Raw genomic sequence first — 26,079 nt, 5'->3', positions numbered from 1 at the left:
CTCTCTCTCCTTTTTCTCCCTCTGTCCCCCCTTGCCCATCTTCTGGGTTTCCCCACTCCCCCTTTTCCTTCTCCCTGGGCCTCCTGTCCCATGATCCTCTCATACCCCTTTTGCCAATCACCTGTCCAGCTCTTGGCTCCATCCCTCCCTCTCCTGTCTTCTCCTATCATTTTGGATCTCCTCCTCCCCCTCCCACTTTCAAATCTCTTACAAGCTCTTCTTTCAGTTAGTCCTGACGAAGGGTCTCGGCCCGAAACGTCGACTGTACCTCTTCCTAGAGATGCTGCCTGGCCTGCTGCGTTCACCAGCAACTTTGATGTGTGTTGCTTGAATTTCCAGCATCTGCAGATTTTCTCGTGTTTCCAGTATCATTTTTCTTTTTCTTTCACAAATCGATTACACTGCCAGATAGAGCCCTTGTTAGTTCCAGAGCGAGAGGCGAAGAAAGTCAAAGGATGTTTCTCCTGTTGCTTTGGAAGTTCTTTAAAGTTAAACGTACATGTATTATGAGTGTAAATATATGTTCCAAAATAGTGCAATGAAATTTCTTTTATTCAGTACCGTACCGGACGTGTGGACAGAGAGAAACAGAGAACAGAGGTAGAAGTAAGGAAACAGATTGTCACGGGGCCTTGGGAGGTGAACAGAGATAAAGAGAGAGATGTGGAAGGACAAAGTGGGAGTATTCCGGAGGTGGAGACCGAGTTGAAGAAGAGAACAGAATACATATGACTCCACTGTGTCCCGGTACAGTAATGATTTCCAATGCTGCAATTGACCAGTTTAAATTTGCATACCGGCGAGTTAGAGGAACAAGCGGGGGAGTTTACCGTAGAATCGAGGACATCTGGAGAGAGCTTGGGAGTAAATCACCGTGAACATCACTAAATAGAAAAATGAAAAACAGCGGAGAGGGTGGGGAAAAGAGAGCTGATCATTCCTGACTGGACAAGCCCTGAATAAAACACCGTGAGCATCACCAGAACGAAGAATGAGACCGAACCGAGAGAATGAAAATAAAACGGGCGGGACATGAGTAAACCGTTCCCGTCCCTTCCCGTGCTCCACAGATCGTCCATCGGGGTGAATTACAGCTCAGGAGATTCTTATATATTACATATCTGATGAAGGAAAATTTTCACCTGTACGGGATAGACCGCGAGTGATTAGTTTGGGGACTGACACGGGCTGTGAGGAATGAGTAGGACAATGTGATTAGTTTGGAGGTTGACACTGGCTGTGCGGAGAGAGTGGGACGCGATGATCATTTCGGGAATTGATGCGGACTGTAGGGAGAGTGTGGGACTGTGTGCTTATTTTGGCGACTGACACAGACTGTGAGAAGAGAGCTGAGTGGTGAGATTGGTTTGAGGATTGACACAGGGCTGTGGGGAGAGGGCGGTATAGCACCATTAATTTGGTGATTGACACGGTACAGTGTGGATATTCTGAGGCAGTAGGATTACGCTGAAACTGGAACGGGGTTGTGGGAATAGTGTGTGTCACCAGTTTACGGAGGGAGGCTGCTGGAACAGAGCGAACCACACTGATATATTAATTTTATTATTTTTTTATTATTAGGTTCTGTTATTCCACACAGAGTTAAAGTGACCCGAGTTAAATTAAGACCAGATAGCGATCTTTGCCTCGCCATTGAGGAGCTCCCCCTCATGGCCCAACGACGCATTACCGGGCTTTTATCCCACACTTCCTTTGACATCAAGACCATGGTATCCCCGAGCCCAGGAGCACCACCAACACCACCAGGGTTGAAACTCCGGGGCTCCCACCTTCCCCGCCACGGTTGCCCCATGGATTAACCCCACTTATGTGAAGTAACTTTCCAACGCATCATCTCATTCCCACGGCCCCTTCGATCTCAGGACCTTATCAACCAGGGACGCCTCAGAAGTGGGTAGCAGCTGCTGTCTCTCGCCGGGGAAGGGGGTCAGAGAGTCTTAACCCTCCGTTAAAAGCTCCCCACCTGGAGGGGAGCGAAGCCTCTCTGTACTCAGTCCGTGATGGCGTCCCAGGGTTCACCCTGCCTGTGCAAGCGAGCTAGCTGGAGTGTTTGCTGACATCTTGAACTGTTCTTTGCTTCAGTCTCAGATCCCCTCATGTTTTAAGAAGGCAACGATAATCCCAGTGCCGAGGAAGAGCAAGGTGGCATGCCTGAATGACTATCGACCTGTGGCTCTGACAACAATTGCTATGAAGTGCTTCGAGAAATTGGTTATGGCACACATCAACCACACCCTACCGGTCAACCTCGACGCTTTGCAATTCGCCTACCGGAGCAACAGGTCAACGGCAGATGCCATCTCTCTGGCCCTACATTCCTCCTTAGAACTCCTGGAGAATAAAGTATACGTAAGGCTCCTTTTCCTTGACTACAGCTCTGCCTTTAATACCATCATTCCAAATAAACTTATTCCTAAGCTCCGGAACCTGGGCCTTAGCACTCAGATCTGCAGCTAGATCTTCAACCTCCTCACAGACAGGACCCAGGCTGTAAAAATAGGGGACAAGCTCTCCTCTACAATCACTGTGAGCACCGGTGCCCCACAAGGCTGTGTACGCAGCCCCCTGCTGTACTCACTGTACACCCATGATTGTGTAGCCAAGTTTCCATCAGACTCAGTATATACGTTTGCTGATGACACAACAATTGTTGGCCATATCTCGGGTAATAATGATTTTGAGTACAGAGAGGAAATTAAGAACCTGTTGGCATGGTGCGAAGACAGTAACCTATCCCTCAACGTCAGCAAGGCGAAGGACTTGGTTGTTGACTTCAGAAGGAGTAGCGGACCGCACGACCCAATTTGCATCGGTGGTGCGCAAGTGGAACAGGTCAAAATCTTTAAGTTCCTCGGGGTCAATATCACAAATGACCTGACTTGGTCCAACCAAGCATATTTCACTGCCAAGAAGGCCCATCAGCGCCTTTACTTCCCGAGAAAACTAAAGAAATTTGGGCTGTCCCCTAAAACTCTCACTAATTTTTATAGATGCACCGTAGAAAGCACTCTTTTCGGGTGCATCACAACCTGGTATGGAAGTTGTCCTGTCCAAGACCGAAAGAAGCTGCAGAAGATCGTGAACACGGCGCAGCACATCACACAAACCAATCTTCCGTCCGTGGACTCACTTTACACGTCACGCTGCCGGAGCAGGGCTGCCAGGATAATCAAGGACACGACCCACCCAACCAACACACCCAGCCGAATGGCCTACTCCGGCACCTATTTTCTATGTTTCTGTGTAACACACTTTTCGTCCCTCTTCCCTCCGGGAGAAGGCTCAGGAGCTTGAAAACTCGTACGGCCAGATTTGGGATCAGCTTCTTTCCAACTGTGATAAGACTGCTGAATGGATCCTGACTCGGATCTGGGCCGTACCCTCCAAATATCCGGACCTGCATCTCGCTTTTTTTGCACTACCTTACTGTACATTTTTCTATTTTCTATTTATGAATAATAAATTAAAACTTTAATATTTACTAATTTTAACTATTTTAAATATTTTTAATATTTAATATTTGTAATCCATGGAGAGTGAAGCGCAGAATGAAATATCGCTGTGATGATTGTACGTTCTAGTACCAATTGTTTGGCGACTATGAAGTATAAAGTATAAAGCATAAAGTATAAAGTTCCCACTCCTCCCGCTTCCTCAGCTCCTTTTGGGCTTGGGACAAAGGCTTACGGCAGCTCCGGAAGGTCACACAGGGCATTAGGATGTTTTGGGCCCTGGAAAGGAGGCTCGGCACCGGCGGGTCTCTCTATTGAAGAAGAGGTAGAAGTAAGCGGATTGGGGCGGAGTGTGCTTCAGGGCATAGGCGACCACACCATGGGCTAGATCCTCTCTAAGAGAGACGGGGCCCTCCGAGAATCGCAGTGTTCCGCTGCAGGGAAGGTGATCCCTAGGGTGATAGGGAGTGAGGGTCAGGTCGGAGGAGGGAAGGGAGAGTGTCGTAGAGACTGGCAAAGGTACAGGGGAAGGATGTGAACGTATCCATCAGATCGATTGGGAAAAGGCGGCAAGTGCGCATACGGATGTGTGATATCGCGGGGTGGACGGATTTGACCTCTGGCGCGTGCAATACACTCTGTGAGTGCGGGCTTTCGAGTGTGCATGGCTTCCGTCTTTGGTGGGTCCGGTTCATAACTTCCACGCTGTAAATTGCCCAGTGTGTCCCATTTCTGACATGACTCAGTACAAGCGTTTCGTCAGACTACTCCCCGCATATGTTACCGGAGGCGGGGGTTGTGGTCACAGAGGCGGAGAGTGGGGTAGGAATTCACAATCAGGGGAACGGAGGGTAATGGTAGCAAAAACGAGTTGGGGAAAGGGAGATCATCGATACCTTGTCGGAAAGACTGGGGAGAAGGAAGAGGCGTGGGAGGGGTTAGCGAGAAGAGAAGGGTTGGATGTTTCTCAAGGACTTAGGAATGGAGGCGCTGTCATCCCAGAACACCCCGCGGGAAGGAAGGCCCTCTAACCCCTCACTTAAGCCTTTTCCCTGACTCAACTTGCCTCGCTCATCCCAGACTCTCTCTCAACACCCAGTGTCAATCTCCCTCCCCCAGTCTTTTCATCTCTCTGCATCCCCCAGTCTGTAAACCGTCTTCTCTCTTGCCCTGGTCACTCTCTCCGATTCACTCCCCAACCCCGGTTTCTCCACGCGTCTCTCTCCCTACCCGCCGACACGCACTCTTACGAGACTCTCTCTCTCCCAGGCTCTTTCTTCCCCAGTCACTCACTAGGCGCTGGACTCTCTCTACAGTCTTTCTCCACATCGCAAATATCTTCCCCCACCCCAGATTTCTGGACTTCCCCGGCCGCCCTGCCCCTGGGCTTTCTCTACCCTCCTCGGTCTCTCTCTACTCCAGCGGTCTCTCTCTCCCCAGTCCCTCCCTCCCAACTCTCTCCCCACCTCTCTGCCGCAGCATCTCTCTCACACCATTCTCCCTCTATCCTCCTCTCTGCCTCCCTTCGTTTCCCTCTCCCTCTACCGTTTCTCCTCCTCTAGAATCTCGGCTCTAACTCTCTCTCTCCCCGCCTTCTCTCCCCATCAATTTCTCCCGCCCTTCTCTTTCACACTGTCGCCACCATGACTCTATACCCACCGGTCTTACCCCAACCCGGCCTCTCTCTCTCTCTCTCTCTCTCTCTCTCTCTCTCTCTACCTCTCTGTCTCACATCCTCTCTCTCTCATTCTCACTCTCACTCACACTCTCCCTCTCTCCCTCCCCAATGTTTCTCCGCCCCAGAATCTGATCCCCTCAGATCTCTTCCGCACGCCAATCTTTTCCTCGTTTATCTGCTCCGTCTCTCCCTTGCTTCTATTTTGGTCTCACTCCCCATCTCAGTCACTCCTCTGTCACTCTCTCCCCATCCCTGCCACGTCCCCATCGCACTCACTTCCCGTCTAATACTCACCCACGTCCATCCCATTTGCCGCTATTCTCTCCCCTCTGTTTCTCTCCACTCTCAGAGTTGAGAGCTCTCCCTCTCCCTCCCTCCCTCTCTCCCTCTACCTATCCCTCTTCCTCCCTCCCTCTCTCCCTTTGTCTCTCTTTTTTTTTCTCCACCACTCGCTACTTTGCTACATCCAGCTCTGAACGCCTGGCAACTTGCGATCTCCAAACACAACACGACTTCTATTCATCTTGTAGACAATTGTGTCTATGTCACCATCGCACATTGCAAGGGACGCGTTGCTAACCTGGAATGAACAGGTCGGTTAGTGAAGGTCGGGGGGTTTGCAGACAGAAAGGAGAGGAAGTCAGACTGAGAGAAAGTGGGGGTGAAGGGAGTTCGAGAGGGAAGTGAGGAAGAAGGAGGGGAGGGGTGGGAGAGAGTGGGAGAGCAGGGAATGGACGGTGAGAGGAGATGCAGGGGTGAGACAGAGAGGAGTGTGTGCTGAGAAATGAGAGGCTGGTGTCGGATGGGTTAGGAGGGGGAGGCGGAGAAGATGAGCGCACTTTGGAGAGAGGAGGGAGAGAGCTGCACACACCCAGACAGGGTGTTACGGGAGTTCATTTCCAACCGTCCCACGCACAGTAAACCTAAGGATATATTTTCATCAACGAAAACAGGATAGCATGTGCTATTCTGGTAAGAAATAGATGCCACTGAGCTGAAAAGGAAGCTCAACTTAGAAAGATGAAGAAATTATCACTGCAGAAAGAAACCTTATCCAAGGGATGAGAATGGCTTTCTGTGGAAGGCGTCCTCACGATGGAACGCAGCTCCGGGATCTGAGCAGACACGATGTCGACAAGAAAGCTCAAACTTACAGAAATAAACAAGGGAAACATTAGAAATATGCCGACTTGAAAGAGGAAATAGGAAGTCCATGGTACGTGAGCAGGGCAAACATTGTCCCAATAGTAATATCTACAATTGTTATCATCCTAAAGTCACTACTTAGTGACATTAAACAACTAAACACACCCGGCAATATTTATGTAATCTCCAGAAAGCCAGAATAGTAAATATCGCTAGAATAGGCCGGAAGTTCCCAGCAATCGAGGAACGAGTGTGCTTATCTGTTGATATCTGAAGTTTTACGAGTTTTAACTGAGAAAAACTAATAACGATAAGCATCCAATTGTACTGGAGTGAATGCAGAGATGATTCAACATGTAGTTTTCATGGAGGGAAGTTTATTAGAAATCAGGAAGTGAGATGACATTCTCTCCCTGAAGCAGAGTCGGCAGTGGGGGTTTCCATAGACATTTGTACAATTATGATTGCAATGCACGAGTTCTGCAGTGCTAAACTTTTTTCCATTACATATTTATTTAACGCGAAAGACAAGTGCAAGCTTGACGAGAACGGTAACATTAGAGAGAACAAAAATGGCATGAGTTTAATAATCGGTAGGAGGTGGAGGACGCCGGCTGCCGGTGCCGAGTATTTATTCTCGTTCTCTGACGAACTGGGGTTTTGCATATAAATTTAACAATTATAAACAGAATACTCAAGTTCTGAGGTGTTAAACATTTCTCCGAAGCATGTTTATCTAATGCGAAGGACAAGTGCACGGTTACTGTAAGTTCGTGTAGACTGTGAATTTCGTTTTTCTTTTCATACATATTTCATGCAAAATACTAAAGTGACGAACGATTTGCAATTCTGCAGATAGGTCTTGAATATCGGCAGATTCTGACCCGCTCTGTCATTATCGAAAGGGGTGTGGCATGATGAGAGCAGGATATGGTGAAACAAAAATAAAAGGTAAGACGAGTTGAATAATTGGTGCGAGGTGGTGGCGGCGAGCCGTGCGTGCCGAAATGTCTCTCTCGGGCTCTAAACCAGTTTTATTCTCCCCGCTCCCAACTCTTCAACTACCTCCAGTTCTGCAGTGTAAACGTGGTAGATACTGCAACCGCTTCTGAGAAGAACTTAGATATTTTGTTTATTAATTCGTTGAATAATTGACGTGAGCGGATATTTCGCTGCGCTGATGAACTGCTCTCTGAACTTGAACTGAGTTACCCCATAAATAAACGTGTTTGTGCAGCAACTTAATATCAACAACATGAATCCTGTGTGTTGAAATACGTATTCCGAATCTTTGAAATTATTTGGATCCAATCCGGCGATGGTGTTATAAAGGAATTCTAAAACATTCACCGACCACAGAATGATGAAGCTTCCGGAGATGGTGAGAAGTAAGATCACAGACCTCCTCCTGCTCTCCATCTCCGGGTCACTGCGGTTCTCCGCCTTGCTCTGACCCCTCAGCCCCTTACGGACGCGACTGGTCACTAAAATGTGTCTGACTGTTAGTGTGTTCAGTAGTAGTATTGACAGGACCGGGAGTAACGGCGTCAGAACTTTAGAAAGCCATTTATATCCCACCCACCTGGGATCCGTAAAGGAGCCGGGCTTTTCAATACAGTCCCAGGGTATGCTATCAATCACTTTCGCAGGACGATACTTAAAGAAATAGGGCACATTTTTAAAACAGAACAGAACGCCAGTTGTTGTCAGAACGACAGCCGCAGTTTTCCCGGTGCAATATTTTGTTTTCCGCTCCTGGCAACAGATGGAGATAAACCGATCAAAGGTAAAAGTGACGGTGAACCAGACAGAAGAGTCTGTGGCTGCCTCTCCCAGGACAGAGATCACACTGCACACGGGGGTGATATCCAGGAAAGTCCCAGGGAAGTAATAATAACTGACCCGCCAAAATATGACCGCAAAGATGATGGTTAGCAAATCCGCCGTTGCCATGGCCACCAGGTAGCGAGTGGTGCAGGTGGAGAGGCCGCACTTTCCCCGGGACAGGATCGTAATCGCCACTAAATTCACTGGGGAAATAGAAAAAAAGAATGAGTGAATTACTGTATCGGCGCTCCGTGGGTCTCAGGGTAGAGGTAAGTGGGAATAGAGAACAATCAAACTTTGCTGACAAATTCTAGAGCGTGAATTGCTGATGCCGCAAACGCGCGTATGCTAGGTGAAAGGGTACGGTACTGGTTACCGGAACAGGAGCAGTCTTTGGGAGGGAGGAATTGTCAACTAATCGCCAAGGGCCTTTTGACGAAATCAATATAGATCCCCCAACATCAGGTTTTCGACTGATGCGTAAAGCCAGGATACATCTGCAACTTCCTCAGCGATGGGGATTGCCGCGTACCTGTCACCTGTGCTCTGCAAAACTCCCCGTACAGCGAAAGCCCGTTCCATCCCCTTCTGTCACTTACAAAGTACAAATTTCAAATTAAATCTCTTTGTCCCGTTCGCAACTCCTCATCTCCCCGTTTGCCACCCCCACCCCACGAGGGCCCTCTGTTCTTTTCAAATCTGAGCTGCTCTTCTCCGGGTTTCCTTCAGACTGTGTCCGTGAGAAAGTTCTCAATTTTGTTTCTAAGGATTCTGCCGGCCCTTGCTGAGCGTTTCGTGTATTGTGCATGTTAGTGCTTAATCCATCCAATTTCCAAAGGTGAGTGCTTCAAAACATCGGCCTCTTTTAGGAGTTGCTCCAAATTACTGCAGCTTTATTCTAAATGCTTCGGTGCTTATTTTTCCAGAGCGGAGTATCCCATGAAACGTACCCCGTCTGACCTGTGTAGGACACCGCTCTGTTGGCTCTGAACTGCCTCTTCAATTCATGAATAATGGGGCGTGGAAGCGAAAGCTGATCCGCTAAAACACACATGTGATTTTTGAAAACTGCTGATGGTTCTGAGTTTAACACACAAGTAATGTCTATCCTTCTCCCCTCAATCTCACCGGGGTTTCGCTTCTCGCCTTCTCTTCGAGCTTGGTTTAATTTCTCTAAAATTTAAAAATATGTTCCGCTATTGATACGGAATTACACTATGTAGCCCGCAAAGGTGACCAGCGCACTGGATGATGAGAATGTACGTTTACATCGGCTTTCTACTGATAAATCAAAATCCGCAAAATGTAACAATGCCCCCGAGCTTCCACTCTACATCTGTTTCAACTGCCGCTTTACTTTCAGTCGAGGCTACCGATTAAGCTGCAAGGGAACTTCTGAAGGAACACAGGATTTTGTGACAATGTCTGCTCTGCACTTACTGATACACCGGCATCACAACGCTGTCCGTAACCGAACGAGTCTAAAGACCGCGCACACAACTCAGTAACTGTTACTTGGCCTGTGCCCTTACCAGGAACGCCAATGACGGCAATGACCATGAACCATATCTTCCTTACACGGTAAAATGTTTCAAGCATGTTGAGTGAGAGTCAGCCTGTGTTCCAGCTGCCCGCGATGTCGCTGAAAAAACACTGAACTGATGAATCTCCACGCTCATTCATTTATACTCGCTCCAGCACACTGAATATTCAATACTACACAAGGCTGTCGTGTCCTCCAACAGCTGGGGTACAAATAGACATGATGTCATTCAAGTAAAATCGCAATTGTGATGATGTATGGATAACTTGAAACGAAATTGCAAAATATCAGACAAATGTCGATTCGGGAAGCCAGTGAATGTTGTTGTGAAACACGCTCAGGTTACCCTCTCACTTTCATGATTGTTATTGTTGATCTCGTCCATTCTTAGACTCCATAGTCTTTGTCCTCATAGACCAATGATATATTAGACCATAAGACACTGGAGCAGAATTAGGCCAATGGCCAATTGAGTGTGCTCCGCCATTCAGTCATGGCTGATCTTTTTTTCTCCTCCTCGACCACAGTTCTCGGCGTTCTCCCCGTAACCTTTGATGCCATGTCCAATCAATAACCTGTCAATCTCTGCCTTAAACGACCTAGTCTCCACAGCTGTATGTGGTAACAAATTCCACAAATTCACCACCCATTGGCTAAACAAATGTTTCCACACCTCTGTTTTCAAGGGGCGCCCCTCTATCCTGAAGCTGTGCCTCTTGTCCTAGACTCTCCCCCCATGGGAAACATCCTTTCCATATCTACTATGTCTAGGCCCTTCAAAATTTGAAAGGTTTCAATGAGATCTCCCCCTCATCCTTCTGAATTCCACCGAGTACAGATCCCAGAGCCATCAAACGTTCCTCGTACGATAACCCTTTCATTCCTGGAATCATCCTTGTGAACCTCCTCGGAAGGCTCTCCAATGACAGCACATCTTTTCTAAGATGAGGGGCCCAAAACTATTCACAATACTCAAGGTAAGGCCTCACCAATGCCTTAAAGTCTCAGCATTACATCCTTGCTTTTGTATTCTAGACCTCTTGAAATGAATGCTAACATGGCATTTGCCTTCCTCACCACCGATCCAACCTGAAAGTTAAACTACAGGGTGTTCTGCCCAAGGACTCCTAAGTCACTTTGCATCTCAGATTCTTGGATTTTCTCCCCGTTTAGAAAATAGTTCGCAGATTTATTTCTACTATCAAAGTGCATGACCATACATTTTCCAACATTGTATTTCATTTGCCACTTTCTTTTCCATTATCTTAATCTGCCTAAGTCCTTCTGCATCCTACCTGTTTCCTCAACACTACCTGCCTCTCCACCAATCATCGTATGATCTGCAAACTTGGCAACAGAGTCATCTATTCCATCATCTAAATCATTGATATACAGCATAAAAAGAAGCGGTCCCAAGACCGATGGTTGTGGAACACCACTAGCTACTTGCAGCCGAGCAGAAAAGTATCTTTGTATTGCCACTAGCTGCCTCCTACCAATCAGCTAATGCTCTAATTATACCATTAACTTTCCTGTAATACCATGGGCTCTTAAAATGGTAAACAGCCTCGTGTGTAGCACCCTGTCGTTGGGCTGCTGTGTTTCACTCTCGGAATTGTCTCGGTTATCCATCTTGCAAAAGAAATGTAAAATAACATAACAACTCTCGCAATTAGTTAATATACTCACTTATCACACTCTAAACAAAAAACAAGCTGCTAGCGCAAACTTTCTCAGCGTTTAAAACAACAAAGCCGCATTCCCCACATTAACATAACAAAGACGCCATTTTAATTAGCCTCCGCAGTAACATAAAAGCCGAAACCCCCTTACAGCTAAATGAACGTTTTACATCAGTCTTCACCGCGGAAGACAACACAGTATGCCGGATGTTGTAATGTGTGAAGGAAGAGAAGTATGTGCAGATAACATTGCAAGAGAGTAGGTGTTCAACAAGCTCGAAGACCTAAAGGTATATAAGTCACCCCGACCAGATGAAGTACACCCTTGGTTTCTGAAAGAGGCAGCATTACAGACTGTGGTGGCACTGGAAATGATCATTCAAAAAAAAAGATTGGATTCTAGCATGGGGCCAGAGGACTGGAAAACTGCAGGTGTCACTCCACTTTTTAAGAAAGGAGGAAGGAAGCAAAATGGAAATTAGAGACAAGTTAGCTTGACCCGGCTGGTTGGGAAGATGTTAGAATCAATTGTTAAGGATGAGGATATGGTGTATGTGGTGGCAGAGGACAAGATAGTATAAAGTCAGCATGCTTTTCTTCAGGGAAAATCCTTCCTGGCGAACCTGTTAGAATTCTTTGAGGAGATTACAAGTAGAGTAAATAAAGGGGATGTCGTGTATGTTGTACATCTGTACTTTGAGAAGGACTTTGACAAGGTGCCACACATGAGGCTGCTTTCCAGTTTGAGAGCCCATGGTATTACAGGAAAGTTACTGACATGGCCGGATTATTGGCTGGTTGGTAAGAGGCAGCGAGTGGGAACAAAAGTATCATTGCTTTGTTGCCTCCCAAACTTGTGATCTTCCGCAGGGGTTGGTGTTGGGTCCACTTTTTTTATGCTGTATATAAATGATTTAAATGATGAAATAGATGGTTTTGTTGCCAGGTTTGCAGAGGATACGAAGATTGGTGGAGGGGCAGGAAGTTCTGAGGAAACTGGTAGGATGCAGAATGGCATTAAGAAAATGGGCAAGAAAGTGGCAAATGAAATGCAATGTTGGAAAATCCATGGTCATGCACTTTGGAAGTAGAAATAAATGTGTAGACTATTTTTCTAAACGGGGTGAAAATCCAAGAATCTGAGATGCAGAGGGACTTAGGACTCCTTCTGCAGACCATCCTGAAGGTTAACTTGCGGGTTGAGTAGGTGGTGAAGAAGGCAAATGCCATGTTAGAGGTTTCAAGAGATCCAGAATACAGCAGCAAGGAAGTGGTGCTGAGGGTTTGTAATGTACTGCTGAGGCCTCACCATGAACATTGCGAACAGGTTTGGGCCCCTCATCTTAGAAAAGATGTGGTGGCTTTGGAGAGAGACCAGAGCAGGTTCACAAGAATGATTCCAGGAATGAAAGGAAACGTTTTGATGGCCCTGGGTCTGTACTCATAGGGATTCAGAAGGATGAAGTGGGATCTGATTGAAACCTTTCCAATGTTAAAAGGCCGAGACAGAGTAGATGCGGAAAGGATCAGTATAGAACAGTTATGAGGAGAATTTTCTTTACCCAAAAGGTGGTGAAGTTATGGAATTTATTGCCACGTGCAGCTGTGGAGGCTGATCGTTGGGTGTATTTAAGGTAGAGATTGATAGGTTCTTGATTGGACATGGCATTGAAGGTTACGGGGAGAAGTATTGGAATTGGGGTTGCGGAGGAGAAAAGAAAAATCAACCATGATTGCATGGCGGAGCAGACTCGGTGGGCCAGATGGTCTAATTCTGCTCCAATTACTGATGGTCTTATGGTTTTTGATTTATGGGTCAGTGCGAACACAGCCTCAAAGTAGAGGGACGGAGATGAGAGGGAATTTCTTTTGCCAGACTTGGAGAAACTCTGAAATATTTGCCAAACTCAGCTGTGGATGCCAGCTAATTACGTATTTAAGGCCGAGGTTGATAGATTCTTCACTATTCATGCCTGAAGTGAAACAGATGGGGGAAGGCAGGCTATCGGGGCTGAGAGGGAAAAGAATTAGCCATGATCAAAATACGGAGCAGACTCGTTGGGCATATTGGCTTCGCTCTGTTCTTGTACCTTATGGTCTAATCCCTGGAATTTTCTGACCCAGAGGTAGTGGAGGTGGTGGGTGTGGGGAGGTCCGGAATATACAGTTAAAGAGGAGACGGGTGAATATTTAATTGAATGGGGAACTGAGGTCGGTGGATTCCCGGCATAGTCCAGGGACTTTGATCAGGTTTGATTATCCTCGTCAGAGTGAATGAGGGGCTGTGTTGTGGGTTCCAGTGGCATCCACTGCTTTGATCCACTGTAAGGTTTTGGAGAAACGGCAGGGAAGGGGCAGTGATATACTGGGGTTCTCAGTCTCCGGGATTCATCCAGGCCCCTCACTGTGTTAACGGGCAGGCTGGGCTATAAATGTCCCAGAACTGCAAGTCCTCCCTTCACATTGAATGAACGGGCGGCCGAACTTCCATCACAACGTCCGGAAAAAAAAAAAAAAACAGAAATCTCAGCCAGCTCCATCACGGGCACCAGATCTCCAGTATCGAAAACATCCTCGAAAGCCGGTGATCGGAAATGCGGCATCCATCATTAAGATTGTTTAATCCTGGACAGGCACTTTCCTCATTGCTACCGTCAATGAGCGGTTAACGGAGTCTGAAGACCCACATTCCAAGTATTAGAAACAGTTTATTTCCCTCCAGCATCATGTTTCGAAGGGACAATAAACCCATATGCACTACCCCACTGTTTATTCTCTTTGTAAGAACTACATATTTAACTTCAATATGTACTTTAAATACACATTTACATATGTATTATACTGAACGGCTCCCGTAAAACAACAAATTCCCCAACATATGCCTATGCTTGTAAACCAAGTTCTGATTCTGATCTTCTCAGTGTCAGCCAAACGCTGCTGTCTCCCTGGAACCCCGCTGACTGATATCTCCTAACTCCCCCCCACACAATCAGACACCTCCATAGCCACCCCAGCCCCACTTCTCAGACCGGTTACTGATCACGTTTCCGAGCTTTCACCCTTAATTCACCCTCAACCCTATCTCTCCCTGAGCACTCATTTATCTCCGTCTCACACCGTCATCCACAGCCCTCCACTCCACTGAATGCCTACAGCGACCATTAAAGTCCCTGAGTCTGACACACCCACTTGCCCCATCTTTCATCCCTGGTGTCACTGCCTCCCCCAGTGAGACTTCGGTGACTTGTCGCCTGGTGATTGACAGCACTGGGACTGGGAGGAGGAGGATTCGAAGGGAGTAGCGTGGCTAAGCCCTCTATCCGGGAATGGAGTTGAATCTGGTCGTTAACCCGCTAACTCGATTTCCACCGGTACTCTGCGCACCCCCACAGAATGCGATATCAACCTGGCGGAAGATCGTTTGGCCTGTCGGGCCCATGATAGTAAACCCACTGGTGACACTCTCCGCGTCGATGTGCCGCTCCATTTCCTCACCCTCACACCCCAACTGCCAGTTCCCTCAGAATGGCTTGGCCTGGGAAGGGAAGCGGGATGGGTTGTACTGGGAGGTCACTGCATTGTCTGCTCTGGGAGCAGACTACTCCTTGCTCCCGGTGGGGCTGTACAGACCTTCCCAGTGACCCGCCGGTACCGTGGAGTAAGATTTCGTTTCAAGAAACGGAGACCAGTTTAATGGAAATAGGATCAGTTTTACTGAATTATGCAGTTAGACAGGGCAACGGCTATACGCCGGCGAGGCAACGATCAGCGGGAGAGTATATAGTCAGTACCAAGACCAGAGAATGTGCCGTGAACACCGGAATACGTTATCCCTTTCCCATAATCAGAGCATGTGAGAATAGCTGCCGCAACACAGACACAGGATTGAATTATATCGAACATCTGCTGCCCGTTTGCCCAGCGTGTGTCACCGAGGAGGCACAGACGTCCGGTCGAAACGCAAGCGTCTACCTGCGTGGCCCGGAGTCTTTGATGTGATACAGATCCCACTGTTACACCAGGAATGAAAAGGACCCCAGGACAGGACACATCTGTATGTTCACCGGGAAGCGGCGCCCCAGGCCGACGTGGGCACAATTTTCTCGGTACCGCTTCCCTTAGCAACGCGGTTTGATGTCCCTGGGTGAGTGGATGAACATTACTGCCGAAAGTCCAGAACCTGGCTCCTAATCTAGCCTCACTGCAGTCATTTTGAAAGTGGGTGATAATCAGTCACGTGTTGGTTACGGGGTGCCGATGCCAGGCTGCGTGATCAGGCCAGTGTCATGGGTACTGAATAGCGGCATGATAACGCCTCTTAGCGGAGAGCGCGCCGAAAGCGCTGCTTGATGCGAAGCAAGGTGGCGGATCCAGAGCGTGTTCGTCGTCCTCACAGGGTTGGGCAATGCACTCCGCCAGTGGCAACAAACCAGACCTCCTTCCTGAAAGATATAACACAGAATGCTGAGGGAAAATTTCTTAAGATTGCAACCGCAGTCTCGTTATTGAGTGGATTGTTCTGATCAGCCATGAACCGTTCCCTAAGAACCGATGGCGCTCGACCGGGTGAGTGTGGAGAGCCGACGGCACGGTTGCGGTGGGAACAGTATTATGAGAGTTAGAGAGCACGGAATCTATGATCAGTGACTGTTACATTGTAGGCAGGAAGGGGTCTAAATACGCAAGGCGTTTGGCACCTATGTGAAGATTTGAAGGATTCCTGGTGTCAGGTCACGACCGATCTGGAATAACAGAGGAAACACGGACCTGGTATCTTTATCTCAGTATTCACGATTGAGAGGGACCTTGACAAATGTGGGCACAACGTAGAACAGGCTGATATGCTTGAACATGTCGATGTTAAGAAAGATGAACTGCAATATTTAAACAGCAAAAATATGTTTAAGTCACTTTTTCCAGGGGAAGTCTACTCCAGTTTTCTACAGGAAGTGCCGCAACTTATTTACGCGCTTTTGGCGTTCCTACTGCCATTTGCAGCCGTACCGGAGGACTACAGGGCGCAACTGTTCTTCATTCCTTCAAAGAAACTAACAGGGATAACGCCTGGAATAATAACACAGTTAATATTTTGTCATTGTGGGCGAATAGTTGGAGAAAATTGCTCGGAGGTGTATGCAGGGATTTGAAGAAATATGTTCTGATTAGGGATAGTCACGATTTTAGAAGTTGCAGGTCAAGTCTCACGAAGGTGATGCTGCAAACCACTTTGCTGATAGTGGATGGCAGAGGGTGGCGTGTACATGCATTTTATTAAGATGCTTTTTCAGATTCCTCATCGTCGGCCCTTTCAGAAAGTCATATGATAGTGAATCCAGAGAATCTTCTCTGTGCTGGTAGAGAACTGGCTTACGCATTGAAGACAGAGTATGGTATGACTGTATATGGATTCTTATTCTACCTGGAGGTCAGTGTGCCGTGGAGTTCCGTAGAGATCTGTTCTGAAACTCCTGCTCTTTCCGAATTTTACTAATGAATTGGACGAGGAAATGGATAGACATATAAATTGAACAAACATAAATAGTGATCTTGTTGTGGATAATGTGGAGCTTTGTAGCAGGTTATAAGTTGGGTATTGACGGATGCAGGGCTGGGTTGAGGATTGGCAAATTAAGTTCAGAATTGGGAAGAGTGAAGGATTACACATTGGAAGGTTGACTTAGAAGGCAGGATCCAGGGTTTACGACGGGCTAGGTGAAAATATTGCGGAAAAGAGACACTTTTAGGTTTGACGTCCATCGATCCCTTAAATTTTCCGTGCCGTTTGATAGCGTGATTAGGAAGGCCTATGAATGTTTTCAGATCAGTCGTCGGAGGAGCGAGTTCAAGAGCCGCGAGGTAATGTTGTAGCTCTATGAACCTCTGGTTAAGCCACACTTGGGAAATTGTGCTACACCCCAGAGGGAAAAAATTAACAAGGGGATGGAATTTTAAAGCTATTTGAGGAAATGTACAGGGGCTGCCAGGGGTATGTTTTTACACATAATGGTGAGTGTGTGAGACGACCTATCACTGCTGGCGGTAGTGACATTTACATTAGTGTCATTTCAGAGATACTTGAGCACATGGGTATAGAGCAATAGACAGCTCTGTCGGGGACAACGTTTAGAATCGGTAAGCATCCAGGACCAAAGGGCCTACAGAAAGTTGTAGTGTTCTATGCTTTTTTTATCTATGTGTGTGATAATGTAGGATGACGCGCACATTTTATAACAGGGAAGATCATGCCTGGGCAATCTGTCAGGAATATTACAGGAGCTCCAGAATGGAGCGCAGGGCTCAGTGACCGCGCCAGGGTCGTGGATTCTTTACAAGAACCGAAGGAAGCTGTTCAAAACCGTTCCTTCACATGAAGGAGCAGACTGAGGAGAGGGTCTTCTCTCTCTCTCGCCGCCGGAGCACTCCCTGCCCGATGAGCACGCCCCTGATACTGCAGCTTCTTTGCTTCATTAATCGGTGCAATCACAGTCCCAGTATTCCACTGCCACTTACCCTTCCGGTATGGAGCTGAAGTCATACGAGACCCTGATGGAGATGGTGGAAAAAATAAGATAAATAATTAATGGCTCCATATCGTGACGTTAACTGCCACCCACACTCCCCATCTCATTCCACCTCAACACTGATCCCTTTCTGATTCGCTCAGCGGCAGCACTGCACCATCAAACCACCCTCCCTTTAGACACGTTGACCCTCGGAATTCAACATCAAGTTCAACTATTCCACCAAACTCTTTTCCTCCGTTTATTCCAGAATAGGGGAGGCCCACTGCAGTTCCCTGAAGCACTGGCCCAGCTTATCATCACACACACACACGCACACACACACACACACACAAAACGCATCGGTTCACACTGTTTCACTCCTTGGAGGAGCAGCGGGACGAGAGGGGGTTCTCGAAGAGGAAGGGTGCGATCACACTGATTGGTTTGTACTACAGGATCTGCAATAGCTGCTGGATCATTAATAAACAGCTATGTAATGAGAATAGCAACGTGTAAAAATAAATGGTTTGATGTCATGAGGAATTTTAGCTTTCCTAATATAAACATATACATGCGCATTTTAGGGGGATTAGATGGGGAGAATGTGTTAAATGTATCGAGGATACTTTATAAATTCAATATATGCACAGTCCAACAAGAAGAGGTGCCGTACTGAAAATCAAACGTATGTATAGCTTCGTAAATTCGAATCAAATGGAGCACATGAGGAGTATAACGAAACTAGTATTGAAAGAAATAAGGGAATTTGGAAAACTAAGAGGAGAATTGAAATGCCCTTGGCAAGCACGATTAAGGAGAATCCCAAGGTATTCTATAGAAATATCAAGAGCCAATGAATACTGTGGCCAGTGTATAATCATTCCATTTTGGGGAGTGGGAGGATACAACGTTTGAATCAATGCGGAATACGTGAGTGACATGTTCACTGAGTATTTTGCTCTCGTATTTATCAAGGAAAAGGTCATGGAGGAGCAGCAGATCGGTGTTCGGTGTACAAAAATGTCAGGCGTTTATCGGTGAAGTAGGAGAAGGAAGTGTTGGGCCTCCGAATGAGTTGTCAGGTGGATAAGTCCCCAGGTCTTGAAGGGATTCTCCGCAGGTTATTGAAGAAGGCAAGAGACGAGATTGCAGGGTCATTGACAAGTATCTCCACCCTCACCACATGCGAGACCCCGGAGGATTGGCGTATGAATAATGTTGTACGTCTACATAAAAAGGGAAAAATGAAAATCCTGAAAACTATTCAGCCGTGAGTCTCACGTCAGTGGCAGAGAATTTTGTGCAGGAAATTCTTGGGTACTGGAAATATAAGCATTCCGAAATCCATTGCCTAATGAGCTGAATCAGCATGGTTTTAAGCGAGGGAGGTCGTTTCTTCCTAAACTGATTGAGCTTTTTGACAGCGAAGCAAGAGAGATGGATGAAGGTAGAGCAGTCGATACCGTCTACAAGGATATTAGTAAGGCGTTTGATAAAGCCCCTCATGGGAGACTAACCCAGAAGATTAATATGCATGAGGTCCTCGGATGTTTCTATTCAAAACTGGTTTGCGCATGGAAAAGAGAGGTTAGTTGTTGACGGGTTTTATTGCAACTGTTGTTTTAATTGGTGAAGTTCTGCAGGGATCTGGGGTGTAACCTCCGCTGCTTGTGATGTGAATGAATAACCCGGATGCAAATAGCGACAGGTGTGTTAGAAGGTTTGCGGATGATACCAAGATTGGTGAAGTTGTGGATCCTGTAGAAGACTTGCAGAAAGTACAACGCAATATAGATCAGTTGCAGATATGGGCAGATAAATAGCAGATGGAGTTTAACACAGATAAATGTGAGATGTTGCACCTTGGAAGGTCAAATGTAAGGAGACAGTCCACTGCTATAGAAAAGTCCCTTAACAGTGTTGCTGCTTAGCGAGATCTTGGGGTCCATGTTCATAGCTGCACGGAAAAAAAAACTACAAAGGTCGATAAGGTGGTTGCGGATGCTAATGGAGTGTTTGCTTTTATTGAGGTATTGAGTGCAAAAGTCAAGAGGTTCGGCTGCATGTTTATAAAAATCTGATAGGCCTCATCCGGAATATTGCATGCTATTCTGGTCACCCCACTATAAGAAGGATGTTGAGGCTTTGGAGAGTAGGTTTAACAGAATTCTGCCCGGTTTATAGAGCATGTGCTGGCACGAGAGTTTCGACCACTTGTGCTGTTTTCTTTCGAGCGGAGGAGGCTCAGTGGAGGGTATAAATCTATAATAACAGAGGTCATGCATTGAAGATGAGATGAGATGAGAGAAGGCGATGACAGGGGTAACATTTTTTTTATCCCAGCGACTGGTGAATGTTTGAACTGCACTGTGTGATGTGGTGGTACAGGCAAATATATCAGAGGTTTTAAGAGACTGTTCAATAGGTAGCCCCATGCTTGTGAGGAAGATGGAAGATTATGGGCATTGTGTAAGTGGGAGGGATTCGTTCTTTGGGGGGTTTTGATTTACTTTTCAGGTGGCTCTGCACAATATTGTTGGCTGAAGGGCATGTTGCTGAGCTGCTCTATTCTATGTTCTATATTCTGTCTCTGCCCGATGGAACGCTGCCACCCTTCCGGCGCCATGAACACACAGCCGATGTTGCGGCACCTCTGGCTCATTTATCACCTCCCTCACAGACACAGCGTTCGACATCCACTTACCCACCGAAGGAGATTTCTGGTCCCCAGAAAGAATTCCTGTTTGAAGGATGCAAATAAGGTACAAAATTAGTTTCAGTGAGAGACTCGCAGAGATACGGTCCAACGTTCGTTCAGCAACACACATGGACAAGGCACGCTTTCAGTGCACCGTGCTTTGCTGTGTGTGGTTTGAGGTGCTCCCTTTAAACGGGACGATACAGAGGGCCCATATGTTATGGAAACTCAGCCGTAAAGTGAGGCTGAGGGACTATAGGATGTGTGAGACTGAACGAGTTGTAAATGTTTTTGTAACATTGTACTTATATTATTTTTAGACCATAAGACCATAAGACAAAGGAGCAGAAGTAGGCCATTCGGCCCATCGAGTCTGCTCCGCCATTTTATCATGAGCTGATCCATTCTCCTATTTAGTCCCACTGCCCCGCCTTCTCACCATAACCTTTGATGCCCTGGCTACTCAGATGCCAATCAATCTCTGCCTTAAATACACCCAATGACTTGGCCTCCACTGCTGCCCGTGGCAACAAATTCCATAGATTCACCACCCTCTGACTAAAAAAAAATTCTTCGCATTTCTGTTCTGAATGGGCGCCCTTCAATCCTTAAGTCATGCCCTCTCGTACTAGACTCCCCCATCATGGGAAACAACTTTGCCACATCCACTCTGTCCATGCCTTTCAACATTCGAAATGTTTCTATGAGGTCTCCCCTCATTCTTCTGAACTCCAAGGAATACAGTCCAAGAGCGGACAAACGTTCCTCATATGTTAACCCTCTCATTCCCGGAATCATTCTTGTGAATCTTCTCTGTACCCTCTCCAACGTCAGCACATCCTTTCTTAAATAAGGAGACCAAACTGCCCACAGTACTCCAAGTGAGGTCTCACCAGTGCCTTATAGAGCCTCAACATCACATGCCTGCTCCTATACTCTATTCCTCTAGAAATGAATGCCAACATTGCATTCGCCTTCTTCACTACTGACTCAGCCTGGAGGTTAACCTTAAGGGTATCCTGTACAAGGACTCCCAAGTCCCGTTGCATCTCAGAACTTTGAATTCTTTCCCCATTTAAATAATAGTCTGCCCGTTTATTTTTTCTTCCAAAGTGCATAACCATACACTTTCCAACATTGTACTTCTTTTGCCACTTCTCTGCCCATTCTTCCAATCTATCCAAGTCTCTCTGCAGTCTCTCCGTTTCCTCAGCACTACCAGACCCTCCACCTATCTTCGTATCGTCAGCAAACTTAGCCACAAAGCCATCTATTCCATAATCTAAATCGTTGATGTATAATGTAAAAAGAAGCGGCCCCAACACTGATCCCTGCGGAACACCACTAGTAACCGGCAGCCAACCAGAATAGGATCCCTTTATTCCCACTCTCTGTTTCCTGCCAATCAGCCGACTCTCTATCCACGTATGTAACTTTCCCGTAATTCCATGGGCTCTTATCTTGTTAAGTAGCCTCATGTGTGGCACCTTGTCAAAGGCCTTCTGAAAATCCAAATATACAACATCCACTGCATCTCCCTTGTCTAGCCTACTGGTAATTTCCTCAAAAAATTGTAATAGGTTTGCCAGGCAGGATTTTCCTTTAAGGAATCCATGCTGAGTTCTGCCTATCTTGTCATATGCCTCCGGGTACTCTGTAACCTCATCCTTGACAATCGACTCCAACAACTTCCCAACCACCGATGTCAAGCTAACAGGTCTATAATTTCCTTTTTGCTTCCTTGCCCCCTTCCAAAATAGCGGAGTGACATTTGCAATCTTCCAGTCCTCCGGAACCATGCCAGAATCTATCGACTTTTGAAAGATCACCGCTCATGCCTCCGCAATATCCACAGCTGCTTCCTTCAGAACACGAGGGTGCATTCTGTCTGATCCAGGAGATTTGTCTACCTTTAGCCTATTCATCTTCCTGAGTACTTTCTCTGTCGTAATTGTGACTGCGCACACTTCTCTTCCCTGCCACCCTTGAGTGTCCGGTATACTGCTGATGTCTTCCTCAGTGAAGACTGATGCAAAATATTCTTTCAGTTACTCTGCTATCTCCTTATCTCCCATTACAATTGCTCCAGCATCATTTTCTATCGGTCCTATATCTACTGTCACCTGTCTTTTACTCTTTATATAGTTGAAAAAGCTTTTAGTATCCTCTTTGATATTATTTGCTAGCTTCCTTTCATAGTTAATCTTTTCTCTCTTAATGACTTTCTTGGTTTCCTTTTGTAAGGTTTTAAAAACTTCTCAATCTTCTGTCTTCCCACTAATTTTTGCTTCCTTGCATGCCCTCTCCTTTGCTTTAACTTTGGCTTTGACTTCTCTTGTCAACCACGGTTGCATCCTTTTTCCACTCGAAAATTTCTTCTTTTTTGGAATATACCTGTCTTGCACATTCCTCATTTCTCGCATAAACTCCAGCCACTGCGGCTCTGCTGTCTTTCCCGCCAGTGTCCCTTTCAAGTCAACTTTGGCCAGTTCCTTTCTCATGCCACTGTAATTTCCTTTACTCCATTGAAATACCGACACATCAGATTTCGGCTTCTCTTTTTCTAATTTCACAGTGAACTCAGTCATGTTATGATCACTGCCTCCTAAGGGTTCCTTCACCTCAATCTCTCTAATCACCTCCGGTTCATTACACAATACCCAATCCAGTACAGCCGATCCCCTAGTGGGATCAACAACAACAGCTGTTCTAAAAAGCCATCTCGCAGACATTCTGCAAATTCCGTCTATTGAGATCCAGTGCCGACCTGATTTTCCCAATCTACTAGCATGTTAAAATCCCCCGCAATTATCATAACACTGCCCTTCTGACAAGCCCTTTCTATTTCCTGTTGTAATTTGTAGTCCACATCCCTGCAGCTGTTTGGAGGCCTATAAATAACTGCCATCAGAGTCCTTTTACCCCTGCTATTTCTTAGCTCAACCCATAAAGACTCTGCACCTTCAGATCCTATATCACCTCTTTCTAATGATTTAATATCATTTCTTACCAATAAAGCCACGCCTACCACTCTGCCTACCTTCCTATCCTTCCGATACACCGTGTATCCTTGGACGTTCAGCTCCCAGAGACATGCATCCTTTAGCCAAGTCTCAGTGATGGCCACAATATCATACCTGCCAATCTGTAGCTGTACAACAAGATCATCCACCTTATTCCTTATGCTGCGTGCATTTAAGTACAACACCTTAAGATACTTTTTGCTTTTTGATACTTGATACTTTTTGCTTTGATTTCACTGCAACTTTATTGCATTTCAATCCAACCCAATGGCTACAAATTTGCCCCATCACCTGCCTGTCTTTCCTGACATCTTTACTGCTTACTATCTTAGAATTATTTCTGTTTTCAAATTTACGTAGCCTTTATTTATATAACTCATTATGGGTTATACGTAGGACGCATCTGAATGGCATATGCCATTACGCCACCGCGTCATATCTGAGTGCCATATTAATAGAAAACTAACTAGACAGGTTATCCCAGACACCAGTGTTATTCATTGGATTATTTTCTAGAGTTACTAAACATAACAGCACTGGGATAGGAAGGCGTCAGGATTCTGGGCAGAGAGTGGGAGTTTTACCCTGGGTCAGATGACCATGGTCCCATTAAACAGTTGTGAGCCCATTACCGGTGTGGTATCTGCAGGGTGTTGAGGATTGGCTGTAATTTTCAGATCAGGCCTCAACGGCACTATTTGTGCAGTCCAGGGGAACCAAAGAATTCCGAAGAAGACCAGAGTTTTAGGTAACAGAAGTAAAAACAATAGGCCCAAGGGCATATTGCACCAATTGAAAATGACGCTGGAGAGGTTGGAATGGGGAGCAGTGACATGACGGAGGAGCGAAATATGTCCCCAGCCTTCATTAAGCAACACACCAGCAATATGTCCGAAATTCAAGAGAATCGGATGCAGAGGCGAGTAACACAGATATCACTAAGGAGCATTGGACTGAAGGATTGAACTGTGTGGAAGTGAGAAAAGTACCTGGATTAGATTAACTTCATCTGAATATTTCGAAAGGAACAGCTGAATAAAACGTGGATGCATTTGAGGCCGCTACGCTGGTTGCCCGCAGAAGGCTGCAGGTGGTGCGTATTGTACCTGTACTTCGGTGATCATTGGCCCCTGCTCCATGTGATATTTTAAATGACATAGATGAGGAGATGGAACGGTGAGGTAGGAAATTTGCCGATGATATGAAGGTTGGTTATATGGTGGATAGTGCTCACGAAGACTCGGCACGACATCTGAAAATGATGAAAGACCTTTATATGTGTGTATGGAGAGTATATGGACTGGCAGCAACACACCCTTGAACGAATATCCTTCAAAACGTAGTGGATACGACTCAGTCTATCACGAATATTACCTCGCCTTCCACCACTGAACTCTTCTACATGGAGCAGTGTAGCAGAAAATTGGCAAAAATCATCAAGGAACCGCACCATATCGTGCATGCTGCATTCTTGCTGCCGCCATCCGTACAAAGGAACAGACGACTCACGAACCAGACAACCCGGCTCATGAACAGCTATTACTCCTGAAAATTGGGCTGTTGAGGCAGAACGGATGACTTCACTCAACTTCACTTGCCACTACTAAACTGTTCTCACAATCTACAGATTCACTTTCAATGACTGTCCATCTCATATTCTCGATATCGATATTTATTGCTTATTTACATGTATTGTTATTTCTTATTTTCCATTTTGGCTTTCCACACTTTGTTATATTTGGTACATTCATCGCTTATCTATCTGTTGGGTGCAACATTACCATAAGTTCAGAAGAGCATAAGACCATAAGATATAGGAGCAGAGTGCAACCATTTTGCCCATGGAGTCTACTGCAGCAATTTATCATAGCTGGTCCATTTTCGGCCACAATTCACTGCTTTCTTAAAGTATCCATTCAGGTCCCGACTAATCATAACTCAATCAAGCTGCGCATTAAACATACCAAATAACTTGGCTCCACAGCTGCCTGTGCAACAAATATCACCGATTCATCACTCTCTGGCTGAAGACATTCTGCCCCATTACCTTTCTGAAGGACACCCCTCTATTCTGTTTTATTTCCCTCTGGTCTTAGTTTCCAGCACCGTAGGATGAAAACCTTCCACAGTGTAGAGGATAGGTCTTTTGGTGTAAATCTAAGGTTGACTGGTTTTTGATGAATCAGCCGGTCAAAGGGTTCTGGGGAAAAGGCAAGAGAATGGTATTGAGAACAATAAAAAAAAAACAGAGATCATGGAATGATGTGGCTAACTGGATAGGCTGGGTGGCCTAATTCTGCCACTATTTCTCATGGTCCGAAGACAACCACAACAGAAACATGGGTGAGGGAAGGCCAGAATTTGCAGCTCAATGTTCTAGGGTACAAAGGTGCACGTAAGAGGGGAGATTAGGTTCTCCTCAGGGTTCCTGATTATGATTAGTAGAGAGGGCATCATGCTCAATTGAATAACCATATGGATACCATTTAATATTAAGATTGCAAAG

The 26,079-nt window shown here is 46.2% G+C and overlaps 1 protein-coding gene across 1 annotated transcript; it reads right to left on the bottom strand.

Annotated features, from left to right (window-relative positions):
* Positions 1-7,416: 7,416 nt before the first annotated feature.
* LOC140194521 (probable G-protein coupled receptor 139) lies at positions 7,417-9,723 on the bottom strand. The gene is made up of 2 exons (XM_072251726.1): positions 9,657-9,723; positions 7,417-8,327 (listed from the first exon to the last, which is right to left on the bottom strand). The coding sequence occupies exons 1-2, from the start codon at positions 9,721-9,723 to the stop codon at positions 7,417-7,419; spliced, it is 978 nt and encodes a 325-aa protein (XP_072107827.1).
* Positions 9,724-26,079: the final 16,356 nt, after the last annotated feature.

This window comes from Mobula birostris, chromosome 3, assembly GCF_030028105.1.
Source record: "Mobula birostris isolate sMobBir1 chromosome 3, sMobBir1.hap1, whole genome shotgun sequence".
In the NCBI taxonomy this organism is placed as follows: domain Eukaryota; kingdom Metazoa; phylum Chordata; class Chondrichthyes; order Myliobatiformes; family Myliobatidae; genus Mobula; species Mobula birostris.
Note: the sequence above shows the minus strand (reverse complement) of the source record. Positions and strands in the feature narration are given on the sequence as shown.

Bases quoted from the DNA above. Each gene is read 5' to 3' on its own strand.
- LOC140194521 (XM_072251726.1), bottom strand. From the start codon at position 9,723: ATGCTTGAAACATTTTACCGTGTAAGGAAGATATGGTTCATGGTCATT. The intron at 8,328-9,656 runs GTAAGGGCACAG...CTATTTCCCCAG, and splicing joins TGCCGTCATTGGCGTTCCTG to TGAATTTAGTGGCGATTACG.